Genomic DNA, 23,523 nt, shown 5'->3' on the forward strand with positions numbered 1-23,523 from the left:
GTTTGAAAAATCTTGCACAGAAAAATAATGACATCGATGAACTAACGTAACTAGAAAGATATGAAAACGTGTCTTGAATATTTGGATGAACTATCTGTTCTTCCACCTGATATTATTGTTGATGCTGTAAAGTATACATTCCTTTACACTTGGAGGTATATAATTAGTGAATGTTCTTACTGTGTATTTGCATATATTACTATATTTGTAATAGTTCAAGTAAATACAAGTGCATAGTGTATAATGCGCATACATATCTTTATCAGCAAAATTCTGTTTGCTATATTTGTGTGATTATATATTGTATGCGCATGCTCACACACATATATGTATATATATAATTATATATATATATATATATATATATATATATATATATATATATATATACATATATGGCAGTGGCAGTAGTATGATATGCAGGGATGATGTGATGTTAAAGAATTGTTTCAAATACCAGTAAACTACTATGTGGACAATTGATGAGATTCTGCACAGCGAGAGAGCGCACAAATATGTTTATATATGAGAGCCACAAAATAGTGACAGAGAGAGAGAGAGAGAGAGAGAAGAGAGAGAGAGAGAGAGAGAGAAGAGAGAGAGAGAGAAGATAAACAAACATACATATATTATATATGTATATTTATATATATGTATATATACTATATATCACAGTTATAATAATATGTGCGTGTTGATGTTTGCGTGAAAATCTAGCTTTTATGGTTGTGTGATAGTGTGTCTCATATCGATACACAGTGTATACACCTCTCTGTACACACATTATAGTATGGTGCGAATCTTATGGAAGTACGCGAAAATGAGTGTGATTTTCACAAGTGTCATCGGACGGCAATAGAAATAAATCTTGTTGAATCTCCAAGAAGGTATTAAGTGCAAGCAAAGGATACTTATCTCTCTAAGGTACAGGTATTTTAAGTCTAAAGCTTGCATCCAGTACTAGTTATTGTGTAATAAAACAATTATTATTGTGTGAAATAACAATCGATATAAATCTCAAAGTTCATTCAGTACTTCCAACTACAGACGCGGGTAAAGTCTTGCTAAGAAAACGACGCCTAGGGTGGAAATATCTGTTGAGAAAATACAGAAAAAGAAAAGTTTGGTAGGTAGCGCAATGCTCGTCGAGTGGCAGTAGACGGGAAAAGTCGGAGGGAGGAAAGAACGGTGCCGGAAACTTCGCTGTAGTCACCTTCCCTCCTCCAATGCTCCCGGTAAACTAACATGAGTTTGCGCTCCTCCCGTCCCTGTTCCGCGTCCCAATGGAAAGCTATATCACATCGCGGAGTTGCTAAAAAGAAAAAAAACCTAAACTCTGTCATTTCATCTGGTCTTTTATATCAATCAGATGTATCGATGTTGTCTTTCAAGACAGAGTCGTACGGAGACGACGACAACGACGCCTATCACGGCCGTGTATTTATGACAGGAGGGAATATATTCGTTGCACGGTGTCGATTCAGTCCTTAAGTGCCAAACTTACGAATAAAAATGCATGTTTCGTCTTTGGACATCTTTGGCTTGCGTTTGTTCTTCTCGCGTTTTGTGAACACGGATCGTAGGAATACCACTGCGATGATGTGGAACAGTGACATTACCATATTACTCGTCAAATAATCAATGAGTCGATCTACTTCCATCCGTTCCTGAGTTTCGGAGGGAGGTGTTTATATCGGTGTGCGTGTGTGTGTGTGAGTGTGCGGCATGACCTCTCTGTACAGACACTTTTTCCCAAAGGCGATCGCTCTCTCTTTTTTCTTTCTCGTGTTCGAAGGCCTAATGAACTGATCAGGGGACAGTTAAAACCGTAAATGATGGCTGGGTTAATAAACAATTCATATCTAGTGCCGTACATCGTAATTGTGCACGTGATATAACAATAACTGCCATGCCTTGCCAAGTGTATTAGAGTGTATTTCGCCGAGTAGGAACGTCTTGCTGCCAGGACTCGCCAACTGCAGTTTATTAGGCATTGAGGCGGAGTCAACTACGAGGGGAGGAGCCAAGAGTAGCCAGATTTATTTTGTATTTATTACTATTTCGTTTTATTGTTATGCGTTATTTGCGGTATATATTGTTGTATTATTTGTTTTGTCATAAAAATGTTGTATTGTAGTAATAATTTATCGTTTCGTTGCTCATTTTTCTTTCTGTTTATGAGTAATTTATTCATTCTTAACCGTGTTTACACAAATGATCGAATGCATTTATTTGGTCAATATTTATTTACATGACAATGCAGTAACATATGAAGTTTGTGTGTGTATAATGTTCATACTTATTTATAATCCTAGTGGATGTAATACGCAATAGCAACAGTAGATGCTATGTGGACGATTAATGTTAATTGAGTACGTCTGGCAGGGCGGCGCTGTCAGAAATATTGTTCAGTATTGCCTGAGCGCGATCAGTGTGCGGGACTGAGTGAGAGGGAGTATGTGTCTCGTCTGTAACGGTGTGCTTGTGTGAGTGTTGGCACCCGTGAATGTGCGCCTTTGCAATCAGGCACACTGCCAGTGACTCTTCTGATAACCACCGCTAAAATAGACTGTTGTAAGTGCAAAGAGCTGCATTTGACCCTCCAAGCTGCAGTGCCACGGCCTGGCTTCCACACCTGGCCTCCTAAGGCCTGGGTGTGTGACCTCACCTGAGTTGACCTTGCCTGACGAGGACATGGCCAACCAACAGTTTTGCTTGCGATGGAATAATTATCAGACGAACTTGACGCAGGTGTTTGATCAATTGTTCCAATCTGAAAGTTTCGTAGACGTCACGTTAGCATGTGAGGGCCACAGCGTGAAGGCCCACCGCATGGTCCTGTCGGCATGTTCGCCTTATTTCCAAGAACTGCTCTCCGACGCCCCCTGCTCCCACCCCGTGATCATCCTGCAGGGGGTCAAGTGGACCGAACTGAAGGCCGTAGTGGAGTTTATGTACAAGGGCGAAATCAACATCAGTCAAGATGACTTGGGTTCGTTGTTACGTGTGGCCGAGTACCTCAAGATCCGAGGTCTGGCCGAAGTGGATGGTGACCCCGCAGAAACGGCTGTCTTGACCTCTCCTTCCATATCTCCTGCCGCCCGCGCCCTGGCCAATGTCCTCAACGACGAGAGCCCCGTCTCCTCAGTCCTCGCCGCTGCTCGCAAACGCCGCCGCCTTTCAGGAGGCGAGGAACACCATACAAGCCGCCCATCCTCGCCCCTGACGCCCACCAGCGCCCCCGAACTTTTCGAACACATGGGGCTGGATTTGCCAGGTTTACCTACACATCACATTCGTGGCGGTGGTAGCGCGCCCTTGCCCGGGTCACCGGCGCCCTTCGGGAATCTGCCCTCACCCCACCTGCAGGGGCCAATGCCACCCCCACAGATGCCCCCGCACCTGCCCCACCTACCGCATCTGCCGCCCTTGTCGCCGCTGCTTAACATGCACTCTCTGCCCCGTCCCCATGTCCATGACGACTTCGAAATTCGACCCGGCATCGCCGAAATGATCCGAGAGGAAGAAAGGGTAAGTCACTGATGATGACGTTTATCCATCAAGACATCAGAAAAAATCTTAAGTCCTTTACTCTAAGATATACCTGTCCTTCCACTGCCTATTTATACAGGCCTGCATTGCCCTCCCTGCTTTTTTTTTTGAGCTTTGGCACTGCTGTCGACTGCTTCTCCCTACCCAACCCCCTCCTATCCCCTCCTCTGTCTAAGTACCCCTTGCCCCTAATCTCCTTGCTTGCTCGTACTTTTGCATGATGCTTGGCGGCGGCTGTCATCTAGAGGAAAGCGTCAGCTGCCCACCCGCAAAGCGTATTTATATATTTGCATGGCATCCCTCGGTGACTTGAACCATTTTTAAAAGCTATCTTTTTCTGCCTGTCAGATTTTGCAGTTTTTTTTTTCTTGTAGTGCTCATCAAGTTTCTAAAAGAGTTGTCGCTCTTCTACGGAGATGTGAATTTATTTTTTTATGATATTGATGGCTTTGGCATAATTGATGGAGTGTGGAATAAAGTTTTGTAATAATTGCTCGTGTTATACGTTTTTAAAAATGTATTTCGTTGGTGTCATTGCTGTTAAGCCATTTTATTACCTTTGTGGTTCGATAGTTTGACAAACTATTCATGTGCCGTCTATTGTCAACAAGTGTGTGCTGTTCTCTTTTTTACGTCATGTGTGTTGTTATGTGTTTTAAAACATCTTAGTGTTTACGAATCTGCTTTCATTGTTTTCTTATTTTAGTTTGTTCATCGTGTGTTAACCTACTTTCTTTGACAGAAATTTCTTGTCTGATAAACTTGTTTTAGTGTGTGTGTGTTTTGAAATCTTGTGTAACTATGTAAGTAAATTTTCCCAAGGTTAGTAAGATGACATGCAGGTAAGCATTTGTAGTTTTGGAAGCGTCCATTCAAAAGAAAGAGTGGCTCGTTCACACGCTTCAATTGCTATCAACGTTAAACAGTTCCAAGAATATAAAGTGGTGTTAACGTCGACGTGAGTTGTGGAAAATCGGTACAAAATGTCAAAGGAATGACGTTTAGTGTAAATACAACAAAATTCTCCCTTTGGCGGCTTAGCGTTTCCTTCTGCAACGGCCGCGTCCATGCTCCACGTTTTCCAAAATTCTTGGCCAGGGTTCATTCCAGTCCGGCTTCTCTCACCCTCTCGCGCTCTCTCTCTCTCTCTCTCTCTCTCTTTTCTCTTTCTCTCTCCCCGCACTCGGATGAATAGTGAGATACGAAGGTGCGAGGGATGATGAGCTAATTCCCACCTCGAAGAAACACCACGAGAAAAGTCTTGGGGAGGTTCATTTACCCTTAAACGATCATCGTGTTTTCAGGACAGTTTCGATGCATTGTTTATTTTCAGTCGTAAACATCGGAGAGCAAATGCACAACATCCCGGCGGTGGGGTTCTCCATCCTGAAAATCTCGCGAAGTCGCGGTAGCCCCAGAGTAGCGACTTCCTCACAACAAACGACTTTGCGTCCAGATCTTTCATCTTCTTGTAAGACTCAGAGAGCGGTGAGAAAGAGAGAGGGAGAGAGAGAGAGAGAGAGAGAGAGGATGGAGAGAGCGCTGAGGACGGTGGCAAGGGGGTGTTAGGAGAGGGGACCCAACTCGGAGATGAAGGAGGGGAAAAAGAAAAAATGTAAGGGGGGAAAAAAAGGTGGTAGCGCGCGTAGCAGTGTCGCCAGTTGCTAAGCGAGCGAAAAAGAGATGGGTTGAGCATAAGTCATTATTATAAAGGGGGGGGTTTGGGTCAAAAACGAGGGGAGACCGCTCGAACGAACAGAAAGGAAAATTCCCCTTTCGATAAAATCCACGGGAGTCAAGTAGCGGCCGCGCGAGGAAAAGAGAGAGAGAGAGAGAGGGAAAGGGAGAGATGTGGTTCTGAGGCTTATTTTCCTCGTCGGTTTCTGCTCCTATGTTGATGTATGGTTGATGCGACGAACGCCACTTAATTGATGGCACTCGTAGTTTTTCGCGGGGTGCCGCTTTCGTAGCATCGTCGGCCTGTCCGCTCGGCCTCCCTCCTACACCTCCTCCTCCTCCTCGTCCTCGTCCTCCCTCTCCCCTCTTTGCAGGTTGTGGTAGCAGTAGCCGTAGTAGTAGGGGCAATGCTACACAGGGATATAGTTTAGGGGATTTCAACGGCAACCATGTAACGATAGGTGGCATCCGGCATTTTATTATTAATATTATTATTGCAGGCTTTGCTGCCAGATGAACATCCGACGGCCGATGTGACGGGGATGCGGATTCGCTTTTAATATTTCAAGATTTTTTTTTTTAACTCTTGATGTTTTGTGGAATCAAAAGCAAAATTTAGTAGTCAATTTTACGGTATTTCATAAATATGTTATAACCAGAATGAATGTGAATTTTCACTTGCGCAAATTTTCCGTGTGTTTTATTATATCGCAGCTCAGTAGCGTGGAATAATTATGGCCATATCATCGAGGAGTCTTGGTGACTTGGAGCTTCTTGTTTATCCATCTTCTCGGGTAATTGCGCTTAAACGCGGAGACTTTATCGATATTATTATAAATGCATCTCTTCCCGTCTTGTCGGTAGTTCTGTGAATTTTGTGCATCTGTTAGCGTCATTTGTAATTTTGTTCAGATACTAAGGCTTGGGTTTGATACATAAACCAGGCGCTTTCTCTTGTTATAATCCGGTGATGCCATAATAAGACAGTATATTTTAATGTTATGATATTACTAAACAGTAAATTTAATGCTGACTGTCGTGTGGCCGTTGCACAATAGTATGGTTTTGCCTTTTTACATAGTTAAGATGAATTCGTATCATTGCGTCATTAGCTCCAGAAACGCAAAGGCTAACGCCCTATGAATGATTAATATACATAGAATCATGGGAAAATATAAAATGGGTAAAATATCAACAAGCGACGTCTTTGGACTCTGAAGGTTTTTTTTTTTTCTTTTTTTTTTCACGCACCTCCATCGCTCTTCCGTGTAATGGAAGGGAGATTATAAATAAGCACGCGGTCATTTTCATATCTCGAGCCTCTCTCTAAGTGATAGTGAAAGTGATGGTGCAAGGCGGAGCGGAAATAGGGTAAGACCTGGGGACAGCAATAATCATCACTAATAATAAAAGCGGACAAACGACTCGTAACAATATCCCGATTACCCGAAATATCCCAACATGCGACTGGAGTGGCACCTCCAGACGGTGTGTCTCATTATCCACCGTCGCAATTATTGTGACTTGCGAAAGTACGTACACAGTTTTGGATGACTTTGCGTGCGTGTGCACACGACACGCACACATACTATATATACACACATATATCTGTATGTATTACAAACTCCTTGATAATCTCTCCGCCAATATTTTTTTTTTTTCGCATTTATCGTCATGAAATGTTTTTGTATCTTGCTCGTTTGCACTTTCATCGAGGCTTAAATTTTGATATTATTGACATAATAATCTATGCTGTGCTATACAAAGTATAATTTATAATATGGCCCTGTATATTCACTTAATGAAATTCGATCTCCCATTTTAACAACTTTACCCATTTTCTACTTGGATTAAGTGAAGTAATTATTTTTTAAAGTATTTATAAAAGTAATAGGATGGACATCAAACTAAAACAAGACTTTCATATGGTGTTGTTCTTAACGAATATCAGTTGTTGCCGCACACTGGGACATATTTTATAACAACATTTGTGGCGTCACTCAGTTGGCTAATATGTGTGGTTTAATTCTTGAAACTTACGCGTATATATATTATGGCGGGTTAATTTTGAGGACATATAGTAGTATACGGAAAAATCACTTCAGCTCTGCCTAAAATATTTAGTCACGAGAAAATTTGCCGTGGAATGGTTAGCAAATCTTCAAGGCGTGAAATATCTTACCCGAAGTGTTCGGAATAAATACATAGTTTGTAAATATTTTTCTCTCAACTTATTCATTGTCCTTCGATATTCTTTATGACATGGCGTCGTCGGTAGAAGCCTCCGGAACCTCGACATCTTTTGAAATTGAGGAACTTTGATTACGTCGTGAATTCGTGCTCCATCGGCGGTCACAATGCCGTGTTGAAGTATGATTGATTATTATTTATTTACTTGTTTCAGTCGGAATTTTCATCCTATAGCGAGTATGATCCCATTTGCTGCAAGGAAAACCTTTTGCTACAACTTAGTATATATATGTATATATATTTTTTTGTAGGTAAGCGGCATTGATGTACCTGTTAGGCCAGTTCTCACAAGAGTAGCGAAGAAGTGAGTTTTCCGAATCAGATAATACATAACGATGAAGAATATTGATTTTGATGACTGGAGTTCCTTTATTTTATTGTATGTCACATTAACCTATATTTGTAATTTTTTTCTTTGTATCAATGAATATATGTACGACTAAGGACTTTATTTATTTATTTTATTTTTCTCTCAAAATTAGAACACGCTCTGTCTAAAACGACCATTTTGAAGGGAACTTCCCGCCATAGCTTAGATGCTGCCCGGTGTAATTATTAAATAACTATTTAATATCTTTCAAAGTAACTCCTATTTATTTCCCGTTGTTAGACGTAGATTTGATTATTTCCGTTCTTTTGTACAGGAGTTCGGATGATGACTGTGAGATTATGTCAAACCGGGAATTGTAGCTGTACAAAATATTGTATATAAACGTTTTAAATGCACTCTAGGACTCAAGCGTCGCGTCGGAAGGAGATGATATCTGTTGAAGTGTGATTTAGAAATTTAGCGCGACCATTATGCCAAACTTTTTAAAATCTACAGAATGTAAGCCCTGTACTATCAGGTCAAAACCGCTTTCAGTCCTAGAATACTAATTGTGCTGCAAATACTTAAAGTCCATGTACTTGTTGGGCTTAAAAAAAAATGCTTGTACATATTTTTGTACCCCGCACAAAAAGAACGAATGATAAAAAAAGATCTCGATATTAACATAGAAGAAAACAACACTTGCGTCCTAGAATTTCATGTGAATATGGAGGAACACCAAAGCGCTAGAAGATTTCCGCATCTTAGCCACTGGGCCTACCTTATTGATGACTCAAGACAGCAAGGGCTAGTTTGACGGTGGCTACATGGCAGGTGATGCGCGGCGGTCACCTGAGGGAAAGGCAACTGTCCACCCTACATTTCTGCGGAACAGTGGCTTATGCGATCCTTATGGCGAATGAGGGACCCCTTCTATCGGCCGAGCGAAGGATCCTAAGTAGGGATTATTGCGGGATCCTGACTTGACTGATTTTACTCAAGAGTCCTTTGATTATAACAGCTAGACACGGTTCGTCTGTGTGAGATCAGTTAAAGAACAATGATGAATAATCTCGTTATAATGAATATGATGTCTAAAACTGAGATTGCGTGTGTCATTTTATATATAATATTTTATATTATATATATGATATATATATATATATATTATATATTATATAAACAACATATGCTTGTGACCCATTGTTGAAATTAAATGTTCTTCTAGCCCAGACGAAGCCTGAATATCTCGCCTGATGAATATTAATGCCTATGATGTTAAAAAGAATTTCTGCTAATTCGAAATCGACTCACCAATCGGCGGCATTGCTTTATGACGTTATGAAATCCCCATTTGGGAATCCCCTTCCCTGGGACCTAATTTAATATTGAGGGCTTTTGCTTCTTATGGTTTTCTTCCACTTTCCGCCATCAGCCGTTTGAAAAATTCGGTGACAGGAGGGAATTTGTTATCCGTTAAAGTCTCCGATGCTTTTATTTCCCCGCCTGCTTTCGGGAAATACGGGAATGTTATGGATACAGACAAGGCTTTCTCCTAACGCAAGCTACGATAAGAAACTTGTTCCCCGGTTCGTCCTCGGAGGCCAAAGCCTCAAGCTATGGCGCCTTTAGGGGGTCACGCAGTTTCTTCATATTGTTTTCTATTTACGTGGGCGTTTGGATTTTTTTTTTTTTTTTTTTTAGCTGGAATTTTTGCTTGCATGATTTTGTCATCTGATGGCTGCCTTATATCCCGAGTCTCGCGGGAGACACAGGATCCTGCATTAGACAGGTTTCCGTCTTATGCAGTTTATCTTTGGATTTCATGGGCAATCGGAGAACTCAGTGGAACGCCTTGTAGAACACCCCCCCCCACCCCTCCCACACACCCCCTAAAAATCCCGATGGTCCCCATAAAATATATTCCGTGGAAGGCCCGCAGTCTCGATAAAGTTCTAGTTTAGCCCTTCTTTCCATTTTGTATAGAATTATTCGTAAGTCCCTTTAAAGCAAAACTAAGCTTAAAAAATAATTACGGTAAGGTTAAAATCCCGCTCTTAAAAGATGCCTGGTTTCTATGCATAAACTGTATATATATGCCTTCGTACCCTTAATAGAGGCATTTTTTTTTTTAACCAGAAAATTTTAATTTAAAAATAAAAACAAAGTTTGGTAGGAGAGATATCCGCTGTTGATTAAATATATATATATATCTAAGTGTCCAACCGACCCACGTCCCTTCTTCCGCCCCCAAATACCATACCCAATGAAAGAAGTAAAGGAGGACCTCGGACGTTCAGAGAAGTAAACCGTCATTTAGGAAATTATTCTATTTCTCATTTGTTGCTGTTAAAATGTGTTATTGCCGCGAGAAAAATTTCGCTTCGATATTACCGAGTTGTCAAGAACACGGCCATGCTTAAGGATTAATGGCCGCTGGAATTACGAAAGCCACTTAGCTTATTCATATACATATATATATATTTTGCAATGAATAAAGAATGGCTTCCATTGATCCCATGCGTTTATGGAATGTTTGCACTGGTACTCCTTTTGTAGTGCGCATTCAGAGATTCGGCGCCGCATTAGAATTATTTATGGTTTATGGTATGCATATAATTTTTTTCCTATTAGTGAGTAGCTAGCTTCAAGAGGAAAAGACATTTAGACAGATTCAAGATCGAAATAGGAAGATAGTCTCTGCAAAAAAGGACTTCAGTAGAAATTGTTTTAGAAATTGTGCCCAAGTAGAATCTATATATATGTGTACAACAATTTAAAAAGGCTCTTAAAAGAAGCAACGATAACCGAATTATATTTTTTCGATTTATAGATATCGGTCGAAATACAGCGGACAGTTTAAATATATATTATATAATATTATATATATATGTATATATGATATATATATATATATACTATATATATAGATATATATATATATATATATATATATATATATATATATATATATATATATATATATTTAATCACACACTTGACATTGATAAACGAGGTATCCATTTTGACACTGCTATGCTCAGATTACTTTTCGATAACTATTTCTATCATTAAGGTTGGCAGATGTGTAACCAGGTGTTTATATGATCGCCCTTGACAGAGTATAGCAGAACCCTATCGTTTCTCTCTCTCTCTCTCTCTCTCTCTCTCTCTCTCTCTCTCTCTCTCTCTCTCTCTCGTTCGTTATTAAGTGAAGCCCCGTGAATTTTATTGTCATCTTTGTTCCTTCATTATCTCCGGTTTTTCTGTTCTTTCCTCTCTCTCGTCTTCTTCATTCGCTGATTTTTATCTCTTAGTTTCGCTTTGTGGCTTTGTCTCTTTCGTTCATATAGGATGTCTGTTGGCGTCTTTCTGTGTGTGTGTATGTATGTGCGTTATACGTCCCAATTTTTCTATGCGGTGGATTTTGACTCATTTTTTACGCTTATTTTTTAACCTTTATTTTTGTTGAATTGTAAGTTTATTATATGTGACGTATTTAGTTAATTTGTTCGTTATAATGTTCTTAGAATTGCATAGTCTATATTTATCAAAATTCTTTCTTACATTTATTTTTTTTCTTATCTTATAGTCTTTATTCCGAAATGTTATTTTCCACCTGTTCGTATTTTTATATGTCACCAGCCAGTCGAGATTTATTATTGGGTAAATGTGCAGAAGACTTTCCCGATATCCTCCCCCCCCCTTTCCCCCTCCAAGACACGTACATTTATTTAGTTATTGCCAATGACGTCGGCTGTTCGTTCCGGACGTCCGCTTTCATTCATAGATGTCTTCTTCTTCAGTCTCCTCCGGTCGCTGACACCAGTTTAGTTTTGACGTCTCAGACATCAAGGTTGATAACGTAGGTTAGATTCGTCTCATTCTTCATCGTGCATTTTAGTGACTTGTTATTCTCCTCCTTTCCCCCTCCCCATCCCCATCCCCCCACACCACGGCCACTTATCCATCTACCGTCCCATCCTTATATCCATTCCATGCAAGGCTTAAGTCTAACTAATTTGACTATTTAATTCGTGACAGTAGCCCCTCCTGCTGAGACTGCTAGTATTGCTCGACTAGTTAAGCACTGAATAGCAAGTGGCGATTAAGTGGTCGGTTGCTGTGCATGTAGTTGTACTCTCATTCAGGTTTTACAAATGAGGGGGTGGTTGGTGATTGTGGGGAGAGGGGGCGAGGGTCCCTTCGGTCCTGGGGTCATATGGGGTTGTGGGGGGGGTGGGGGGGGGGTTGAGACGCTGAGGCCGCCGTTGTCACTTAGCATTCGGCCCCAGTGCTCGAGAAGAGATTTATACCCCCTCCGGCACTCCGTGCTGCTGCTACTACTATGACTACTACCACCACTACTCGTATTAGCTACTATGATTTCTACTGATCTTCCAACTCTTGATGATGGTCTTGCCTGCCGCTGCTGCTCCTGGCAGTCTTGGCCTATGTAGGGGTTTATGTAGGGGTTAATATAGGCTGTTATTGCCCTACCATCTCGTCCTGTTCTCTTCGGCGCCCATCCGCGAGAAAGCTGTGAATCCAATCGAACATCGTCGGTCCCTCCTTGCCTGCAACTTGTTGTGTCCGCTGTGATTGGTGGGTTTTCTCTGTGCTGGCTTTGGCGTTGTTCGTGTATAGGTTTCCATTATACTTCATTCTCAGTTCTCATGATTAATTTCATCGCCATCCATTTTGCATATTTATCCAAGAAGGTCTTCCGCAAACGCAGTCAAAGGACGCTCGTCCATATCGTAAATTTCACAGGTTATTATTTAGCAGAGCTGTATGATATCCTAATTATTATATAAAGTTGCTGAGACGGGATCCAACCAAATGTGGTGATCAAGTCTTATCTTTTTGGCGTGGTTGTTTATGCGTGCCATTTCTGTCATCAATTATGAACATATATCGCCGGTGCTTTCAATGTTAGTTCTATTATTAGCAGCTTCAGCCTAGTTCGTCTATCGCGACGAGAGATGCCATCGTGTTTCAATTAGCCTTGATTTCATTAACATCGTCAGTTACCTCGATATTTCCCCGGATTCGTGGAACAGTTTTAGCCAGCCGATAAGACGGCACTGGGCCGTCTCTCCCTTGTGACATATGTCGAGAACTCCACCCCACATAAACATTAGAACTTTGCCGTATTTCTCACTTTCGGTGCAATTTCGTTGGTAAATAATTCAGAGCAAACATTCCTGTCCTTGAGTAGACCCTCCCAATTTCCTTCTTTAGTTTTTATTTATTTATTTACTTATATTCGCTGGCCTGGCATATATATATATATATATATATATATATATATATATATATATATATATATGTATTTATATATATATATATATATATATTATAAAGTGAGGTTATATAAAAAGTAGTGCCTGATAAATAGTTTGTTTTTATATATATTTATTTTGAATGGAGTTTTTCTTTTACCTCCAGCCGCCCTATAGGATTCTTCAAGGAACCCACCACACATAATCCCTAAAACACACTTCTACTTTTTTTGTTCCAAGTCCGCATCGGCGTGGAGATAGTGTTCTACGGTTATCTCATTTTCATGTGTGATAGGGGCCCTGAAATCGCAGATAAGCGAGATAAGGATCTCTATTTATGTAAGGAATGGAGCTGAACCTCCCATAACCACGCTTGATTATTTTTTTCGAATCAGAATGCGGTTGCGATCAGTGATGATAATAGATAATAATAATGTAGATTAGACGCTTTTCTCGCGGAAATTCGTGCCCCTTCCTAGGATCACAGTATATGGTGATACCCAGATTTGCAGTAGGAAGTAATAAGTAACTCCCATAAATGGGGAAGAGGTTCGATGATTTGCACAATGGAAAATTGGCCGTAAGTCGGACCTCCTGTAGAGCAAAGGATGAGGCGAAGATCAGATATTAGCACAACCACGGGCCCTCGTTTTACTCTTGAAGAAAAAAGAAGCAAGTAATAAAAATAAATATATAATTATAAATATACACATACACAGTGTGATGGAGACCATCATTGTCATTCTTATATCACCTACGGACAAGAGACTTTTAGCCACAGGGGACGATGGTAAAGCCGTGAAGAATGCATCGGCAGATCCAGGGTTGTAAAGCGTAGCCTTATAAGGAACAAGTGACATATACGAAAAAAAAAAAAAAAACGGAAAAGATTCTTAAATGAACGAAGGAATGAGTAAGTAGGTAACTGCGGATTATCTGGCGTCGTGTGAGTGAAAGAATGAAAGCAGCCATCTGGACTAAGACAATGATTCGGTTCTGGACATCTTTCAACGATAAATTTCTTTTTTTTTTCAGTCTTACTTTCGGTCAAGACTAGAGCTCACGGGTTTAAGTTAAGATACTAACCTGTATTTTAGGAGTTCTTTTGTTTCATTTTTCTTTTCTATTGCACCCCGTCGCTTGCAAAACTGCCTTTGCAATTCTTAGATGAGAATGACTTTTATTTCTATACATTAATTTCACTGCGCACAATTTTAAATCGTTTCGCGACATTTAAATTTCCTGTGAATTGTTTTGTGACTTGCGTCGCAAATAAAAGTAAACTGGCAATTTTACCGGTGAGGGAACATTGCCGACAGGTGTGCCTTGATTTTCTTATCTTTATTTCTACAGTGCGACTGATGAAGATAAAATTTGTACACGCCTCCGTTATAGTAGAAGTGCGTGCTGTGATGACGCGCTTTCCCGGGCGTGCGCACGTAAGAGAGAGCGAGAGAGAGAGAGAGAGAGAGTCGCGCTTACGAATTCGTTATCAGAGCGAGCGGCCACCGTGCTGACTTGTTCTGTACTTGCTCATAAATTTTGCATCATTTCCGGTTTGATCCCTTTATTTCTGTCGCTGTTCCCCTCCGCCGGAATGAGTGATGTCGTTCCTGGGGGTTAGGGCGATGTATGCAAATTATCGATTTCGTATTATTTTCGACAGAGGTCTGTTGTCTCTTCGAAAGTATTATCTTCGTTGTTGGAGGTTTGGAAAGGCTAAATAACTGAAACGCCACCTCGCGGAGGTGCGACGCGTGTAACCTTAATTTCTATCAGTTATAAAATAAGCAAGTATCGGTATAAAACCGTTCAAGATAGTACTGATGACCGATTCTTCCTCCAGCTTGAAGGAGCAACACAGCATGAGAACGCTGTTACAAAATATTTTTTTTTTTTTTTTTTTAAACTTCCCTTAAACCCACCTTCAGAACTTGACATCAACTATAGTTATTATCAGATATAACAGAAGAAAGTATCGCTATATAATTATTCAAGTTAATAGTGGCAAACACGGCACGAGACCAGAGTTACAAAATCATGCTTTTGTGTGTTTTTTTAAAGCCTCACGTTAAGCCCACATTCAGATCTTAACCGAACCAATAATTATGACCAGTTATAACTGAAGCGACTGTCGATATAGAGTTATTCAAGACGATACTGAAGACCGATTCCTCCAACACAAAACGCAGAGACAGCACGAGACCCGAGTTACAGAATCTTGTTTTTGTTTTGTTGTGTGAACCGTCTTTTTCCTCTCCTTTTAACTCCTCTCGCAGAAGCCCCCTTTCGCCGCTAAACATGCATCAAGTTTGACATTCTCGCTCCCCTCACTCTCTCACTCACAGCCGCCGAGTGACCGCCAGACCGACCGCCCTTGCGTTTCATTCTTTGTCCCCGGAAGAACCTCATCCTGTTTCTTCCACTCTTTCTTTTCCCACCCATTTCTCTTCCTTTCACTACCTGATCCTCCTCCTCCTCCTCCTCCTCCGCCTTTTACTGTCTTGCTTCTTCATCTTATAAACCCCCCTCCTCCCCTCTTCATCTCGCCCCTCCCTTCCCCCGTCCCATCCCAATTCCCCAAATCTCCTCCCCTCCTTCCCTGAAGACCAGGGGCACTTGACTCGTGCGATCTCCCATAGGACCCCGTAGGTGTACTTTCCCTCGGCTACCTGCATCCATGCCTCCCTCTCCTTCCCTTCCCGGCTTTCTTATCCTTGACACCTGTGGTGATCTTCCGCTTTTACCTGACTGGAATGTTCTTGGCTCCCGCTGAGAGGGGGCCCATCCTCTCTCTGCCTTCTCTGACGGACGTTAGTTTGCTTGTTTGTTATTTCCCTTCCATTCATGATTTATTGGTAATGTTAAATTGATGAAGTAGGTACAGTTAATGAAGTCAAAGTTTTGTAATTGTCGTCATTCTGTATCTTTTCCTATCAGGTTATGCTTATGCATGCGATTAGAACTAAGACATTGATATTGTATAGTCCTTTAACGCGCGCAGTGTGTAAAATACGTACCAAGACCCTTATCAGCATTATGCGCTTTTTTTACCAAATTTCTTCCCGTATAAAGTTTGCCAAGTTCGCCTCGAGCGAATGAGTAATTCGATATCAGTTCTATTGTTTTGAAACTAATATTTATACCCAAGGCAAAGTTATATTTTGTTGCAAAGTAAAAACTCCAGCTGTTCGGCGGCTGTGCCGTTCCCCCTTCCTCTGTAGGGCTTGCACCCCCAAGTAGTCCAAGGCGGTGCTGTTGCATTGGGTTTTATCGATCGATTTTGTTTGTGGGTCGACATGGTATACTTCTCCCCCCCCCCCTTCACCCCCTCGTCGTCATATACGTCCAATGTAGTACTTTCGCCTCGTAGTGTGCGTTAGAAGGATTACTTTACATATATGTCGCACGTTGTAATTTTCCCCTCTCTGTATGTATGTTAAAACACTGTATTGGTTTCCACCTTCGTCGTTTACCCTATGAAAACAATACTTTTCTTGGTCATATACCCCGAAAGTATGTAGGACACCCGGACATTATTTTTCTCGTTGCTACATACGGCAAAACCAAGGATATAGTAGTCTGTTACAGTATGTATTAAGGGCGAGCAAATCCATTATAACTCCAATTCTCTCTCTCTCTCTCTCTCTCTCTCTCTCTCTCTCTCAAAGCAGATGCTTAGGACAATAGACTGAAATCTGTCCTGAACGTCGACTTCTCGAGACGACGTTAGCCATTTTCGGATAAAGAGACGCGTTTGGTGAAGGATGGTGACGATTACTATTTTTTTGATCTTCATAATTCTCTCCCTCTCACCTTTGTGACAACTTCGTCGTCATCTCGGGTACTTGCTTTGTCATGGAATTAGTTGTGAAGTCACCTGCGTGGGGCGGCGGAGAAGAAGTTCGTCAACCCCCTCTCTCTCTCTCTCTCCCTCCCTCTATCTCCCTCCCTCCCTCGAAGGGGTTAGAGGTTATGAACGGTGTTAAGGGATAGTAAGTGGGTGCGGTGCAGTACGGATGATTTTCGTTTTTTGGAGGGGTTGGTGGGGGTGGGGGGGGGGTGGGTGGGGGGGGGGGGAGGGGGGTCCGGTCCTCCTGAAACCGATCTTGCGGTACCTCTCTCCCGCGAGAAATTGAAAAGTTTGTTCGGAAAACTTCGGCGGTAGCTCATTCGTCGGCTACACTTTATTCGCCATAGTTGAACCTTTATATGTCAGTTCATAAAAGATATTATTTACGGGTCACATTTGTCAGCGGTTAAGGAAGTTACGGCCATTTACCGGCGGCTCTTTTTTTCCTTTATTTTTCTTTTATTTTTGCTTTTTCTTCCCCCAATTCCTTCGAAGTCATCGGCGTCGCTCTTTTGTTGACATCCCCCATCCCTCCCTCCCCCTCTCATGGAGGTCGTTTTGGCTTAGGTCACCCAACGCCTCCCCCCCCCCCCCTCTTATGGGCTTAGGTCACTATCACTTTTATTTTGTTAACTCATGAAGATCAGTGGAGTTCTGGAGTTTACGCAAATGTTAACCGATGAAACGTAATGAACTTCTGATATAATGTATCTCTCAGCCATTTCGGTTTTGTAAGTCTGTGTTAAATTAATAAGTGTTTAGCGTTTATGTACATGAACCATAGATTTAGAATAAAGAAGCAAAACAGTCTAGTATCCAGAGTGAAAATATATATTAAACTGGAAATCCCATATTTTATTTATTTCTCATGTGAAATACAGTGTACTTATTGGAGGTGGGATAAGATATATTATATATATATATTATATATATATATATATATATATATATATATATATATATATATATCCAATGCAGCACGGAGGAACACGTAAGGAGTGTGGAACTTGAAGATGTAGTTAAAAAAACTTGAAGAGCTTGGTACTTGTTCAAAGTCCTGGTTTACACTCACCTTTTTACATGGATTTTTTTTATTATATCATATTATTATATATATAATTAATATTATTAATATATATATTATATTATACTATATATCTCCTACGTATGTACTTACATTTATACACTCACTGATGATACGCTGGGCATCTGACATTATTAGGTTGTCAAAACGGATATTAGTTCCGTCTCTGCCAGGCGCTGTTGCCTTTGCGCTTAATCCGGAGGAAGAATAATTCGGCAATAAATATGTCCTGTTCACATCTTGAGGTAAAAGCTCTCTCTAGATCGGCAGGTGTTGATGTTTTGGCGTTCCTAATTCGCCAATCATAACACGGGAGACATTTCCGCCAATTCCCCCCCGAAAACTGGCGCGAGAGTCGAAAGCCGCAGCCGACAGCCAGCTAGCCAGCGGTTGGGCAACAGCCCCCGCAGAGCAATTTATTATTCTAAAGAATAAAATTTATTGTGTTAATTTAACGGTGGGTTGAATTTGGTTCATTAGTGTCACCTGAGTTACCATACGCGTTCTTTTGAGTGTTCGGCGCTTCGTAACGAACATCGCCGTCCCCGAAACCCAATGAGCGAGCGATCGTTTTCGATAACCCGTAAGTTCGCCTCTCATTCGTTTTCCGTCCACGTCGTTATGTTTCAGATATATCAGTTGGTTTGGTGGCGGTGGCCAGCTTTGTTTTAAAATGCTCTCTCTCTCTCTTCTCTCTCTCTCTCTCTCTCTCTCTCTCTCTCTCTCTGAGTAGCCGTGGCTGTCGGCGTTTGGTTAAGTTTTATCTTAATGTGATACATTTAGTGACTGAATTTAGTAACATCTGTCCGTCTGGCGAAGTCGTTTGCTGCTGCTCATTGCGAGGACGCATGTTTTTATTTTTATATTGGATTGACGTACCTTTTTTTTCTGTTGGTGATGTTCTTCTTGTTCTGTTGTTCCCTTGATCGATGTGGATTTCTGCCGTCACTCTGGTCTTTTTGGGGTTTCCGGTCGTTAAGAAACGCAGGTGACAGGACGTTGTCGTATCTGGCCTGTTGTAATGTTATTGTTCTTGCGTTTGAAGTGTCCAGTTATGGCTTACTCGAGGAGTAAGCCTACAAACTACTTTGTAGTAGTTCTATGGAAGCGTCTAAAAAGGTCTGAAAAAGGCGTTCCGCGTTGAGTTGAAGGTACGGAAATTTTATTAGAATGATAATGTTAAAAAAATAATATGCATGTTAAACAGTGCAGAAAGATTATTATTTCTAATAAAATATAGTGTGTTTTATTTTAATTTTCATTGGTGAAACAAGGCTCTATTTGACAATATATTTTACCACGTTTTAATTTACGTTAAAAGTTAAAAATATAATGTTGGCAACTTATGCATGGAGGGGAAAAATCTTGCACTTATTCCGAATAAGCTGGAGGTCGGATCGGTTTTCACGCATTTGATTTTTTATATATATATAGTTTTATGCGACGCTTTATATATTCCATTTTAATATGTTGATAAAATATAAATGCCCGCTTTCAGTTGGTTCAAACGCCTAGGTGAATTAATTTGAATGTGACGAGAAAAAATGAAATTCTAGATTATATCTTTTTATGACAGAAACACCATCTTTTTATTAATTTTGTTTAAAGAATAAAAAAAAAGTTAAGAATATCACCTGTGGCATTTTTCCAAGTCTGTGATCATTTAACGTAACTTGCTTAGAGTCAGATGAACAACTTGGTGTGAGCTGGTGATTAACTTGTTGGAACCAGGTGAACAGCGCTGCCCACCCTTTTTGAGAGAGAGAGAGAGAGAGAGAGAGAGAGAGAGAGAGAGAGAGAGAGAGAGAGAGAGAGAGAGAGAGAGAGAGAGCCGGTTGGATAATCTCCAGGTGTCTGAGAGAGTAGTAGGTGTGTTACTAATGCACGGGAAACTATTTTATATATATTATATATATATATATATATATATATATATATATATATATATATATTTATTATTTATTTATTTATGTGTGTTTATCTCGGAATCCGCGTTCTCCTCTCTCCCTCTCTCACACACATACACACAAAGAAAAGAAATTAGATTTACTATAAAATTCTAGTCTTTCAGAGTTTCATATCAATGTAAGTTATTTGAGCACTGGCCCATTTTCCAAGAGTGTTGTTTTTGGTATTACATGAAAGTTTACGAGCAGTTTTAATTTTCTTTTCAGCGTTGTAAAGTATTATCGATCATTTTCATCATGTGAGCAATTATCGATTACATTCTAGTCATTAGCGCCATAGATTATATATATCCCTCTTTTTAAGTAATATCGATTACCTTACCAGCCATTAGCATTATTGATCATATTTCCGGACGCTCTCTCTCTCTCTCTCTCTCTCTCTCCTCTCTCTCTCTCTCTCTCTCTCTCTCTCTCTCTCTGGGGAAGCATCCTCACCTGGTGCTGTATTTCAGTAAAGTTTGACTATCTGTACATGAATGATTTTAAATTATAGACCACCATATATATATATATTATATATATATTATATATTATATATATATATATATATATAATTATATAATAATATATATGTGTATATATACACACATATATATGTCTGGTAAAAATGTTCTGTTACAACAGACTTTCATCTAATAAAATGAGCCATAAAAACGCCAAAATATATTTTGGCATTTTAAGGCTCCTTTTGGTTACTATATATATATATATATATATATATATATATATATATATATATATATATATATATATATATATATATATAGTATATAATTATATATTATATATATATCATATATATATATATATATATATAATATATATATATATATATAAACAAATGCAAAGAGCTATTTACAAAGCTACGTATTAATCATCGTTCCCATACGATGACGCCTGTTATCCTTTTTTACGGTGAAGTTAATCGGATCTGTTCCCGCGTAAAACAAAATAATTTTTGTTATTTATATTAATCGCTTTAGTGGATTGTGTGTTGACCGCCTAACGCATCGAAGCCTTATGAATTAATTTATGTTTATATATATTATTGATATAAAACGGAACCGTGTAACCTCCCCAACCCCCATTTCGTCGGATTATTATTAACCTGCCGTTTTTGTTTATGTCCAAAAGGATTTTTCGATTAATATCCTTACACGCATTTTGGCGTTTGTTTGCCTTTCTACAATGTCTTCGTTTTTTCGTATTATTGTGTTTTATTTATTTATTTGTTTCCAATCTTAATTGCCTGTATACTTTCGATAAACGTGTTTATTCAAAAAGAGGTATTGTAATTTTTGGGCTGAATGTTTGGTATTTTAATCTTCAATCCATGTTTTTCTGCATTTTTTTTTTAGATCAGCATTTCCATTGCATTTTTGTGTTCTTTTTTAATTAGACTTTCCGCCATTCTAATTATTTTGCGGGTTGATGCTGTAAAACTTCGAACTCTGCCTTTGTATTCGTCCCTCATTCACACATTTATTCACCTCAACATTTCACTATTCAATTTTTATATTTTGTTACCCTTCGTCTCTTTGCGTCGTCCTTTTCCCCCTCCTCCTCCTCCTCCTCCTCCTCCTCCTCCTCCTCTTATCCTCTTCCTCCACAGCATCATTTGGGGTTTTACCTTTTCATGCCAAATAATAATGAATTGTTCACACCTAAACAGTTATTTTTTTCTTCTCTCTCTCTCTCTTCTCTTCTCTCTCTCTCTCTCTCTCTCTCTCTCTCTCTTTTTAACGTTTACTCTCCCCTCTTTCTCAGGCCCCACCAGCCGCATGTCCGTTTGTTTTCTGATTCGCTACAAACCCCTTATGTCTGTCTGTGTGTCTGTCAGTCCATCTGTTTCCCCTCTTTATCTTCCTGTCTCCCTACTTCCTTCTATTCCCTTCCCCTCCCCTCCCCCTCCTCCTCCTTCTCCAGGAATGACGTTACCCTGTGTTACAGTATACACAGCATTAGTTGGAGTGCTTGTAATCTCCTCATTCCCCCTCCCCAAGCCTCCTTTCCCCCCTCCCTTGCCCCCTCACCCTTTCCACCTCTCGTTAGCATTCACCGGTGATATAATTGATTTAAGTCAAGGTTCAAAATTAAATGGTGTCGGTTCTACTGACACGAGACAAAAGTCGAAACTCGCCATATTGTATTGATTCGAAATGACACTAAATAATGACGGTGGTAATGGGTAATGGATGCTGCCTGTTATAGGTAGATCATTTCCTCTTCCCCCGGGGGTTGGGGGGTTACCGTAGAGGCTTTCAGAAAGCAAAAGCGGCCAAAAATGTGGAAGTCACTTATCTTGAGCCGTGGGGTTGTAGTTGTAATTGCCCCCATAACCGCCCTTTGGCTGCGTTAGCCCCTGCTGTCCGCTGTTCTATTTCCTCTCTCTGTTACGTAATTATATCGTAATTACATTATTATTATATATTATGTAATATATTATACACATATATATATATATAATATATATATATATATATATATATATATATATATATACATATACATATATCTGAAATAATATATTATGCGGAACATTTTTCTCAGTTACGGATATGAATGCAATTTTAGTTGAGCATCTCAAATTATTTATGCGCATATATTCACGATGTGATATGATATAATTGAGTCAAATCTGGCAAGTAACGTGTACCGCTTGATTTTCTTTATGTGTATTTGAATCGGACATGGGCAAAAATATTCTTATATATCCTTCCTGCGGCATTTTTTTTTTATACGTTATAAGACCATCTACTAATTAATGCAGACATATATGGTTCATATGCACCAAAAGCGCGAAGTTCAAAGTAATATATGGCTAGCAAGTGTCTCGGAGTGGATTTTCAGCTACGTTTATATATATTATATTATATATTATTTTTTTCTCTCTTATCGAGTGTCATACAACAGAATCCGAACCTTCCGTCGTTTTGTGATGCGTCATCAGCTGCGGGGAGCTGGAATGTCTCCCTTCTGAAAAATAATAATTATCGGTGGCACATTTGCCCCTACCTGTTGTCTCCCTCCCGTCGTCGGTAGAAGCAGCATCACTGCGAATGATCTCAACTCTCTCTCTCTCTCTCTCTCTCTCTCTCTCTCTCTCTCTTCTCTCAGGATCATCGCCGTCGCCTTGCAATCTCTACTTATGGCCTCCGACGTCTCGTCTTGATGCTGCTTCTCTTCTCCTTCCTTTCCCTTCTTCTGACTCCCCCTCTCCCTCTCCCTCCATCTCGTCTGATCCCCCTCCCTTTCCTCTGTCGTCTGCCAATAATACCCTGTTGGTCATGGGCGGGGTATGCGCCCCCTTCTCAGCTGCACGTGGTAAGAAGCATCGTAGGCGTGAGGAGGCAACAGGGCCACTTGAGGCGTTTTGGTACGTTTATATTTTTAGGCTCTGCTTGGTTTGTTGCGAGCTGAGAGAGAGAGAGAGAGAGAGAGAGAGAGAGAGAGAGAGAGAGAGAGAGAGAGAGAGAGGCGGGGAAGGTTAACGAAAGCTGAAGACTGATTTATTAACCCAAAATGAGCAAGTGTGGACAGTCTTG

The 23,523-nt window shown here is 40.3% G+C and overlaps 1 protein-coding gene across 1 annotated transcript in view; it reads left to right on the forward strand.

The window, feature by feature from the left end:
- The first annotated feature begins 2,409 nt into the window (after window positions 1-2,409).
- The window catches only part of LOC135219172 (protein piccolo-like), a 478,963-nt gene continuing 457,849 nt past the window's right edge, over window positions 2,410-23,523 (forward strand). The window contains 1 exon segment of the mRNA XM_064255706.1: window positions 2,410-3,531. Within this exon segment, the coding sequence (XP_064111776.1) occupies window positions 2,695-3,531 (837 nt within the window). The 5' untranslated portion in view covers window positions 2,410-2,694.

Source organism: Macrobrachium nipponense, chromosome 1 (assembly GCF_015104395.2).
Source record: "Macrobrachium nipponense isolate FS-2020 chromosome 1, ASM1510439v2, whole genome shotgun sequence".
In the NCBI taxonomy this organism is placed as follows: Eukaryota; Metazoa; Arthropoda; class Malacostraca; order Decapoda; family Palaemonidae; genus Macrobrachium; species Macrobrachium nipponense.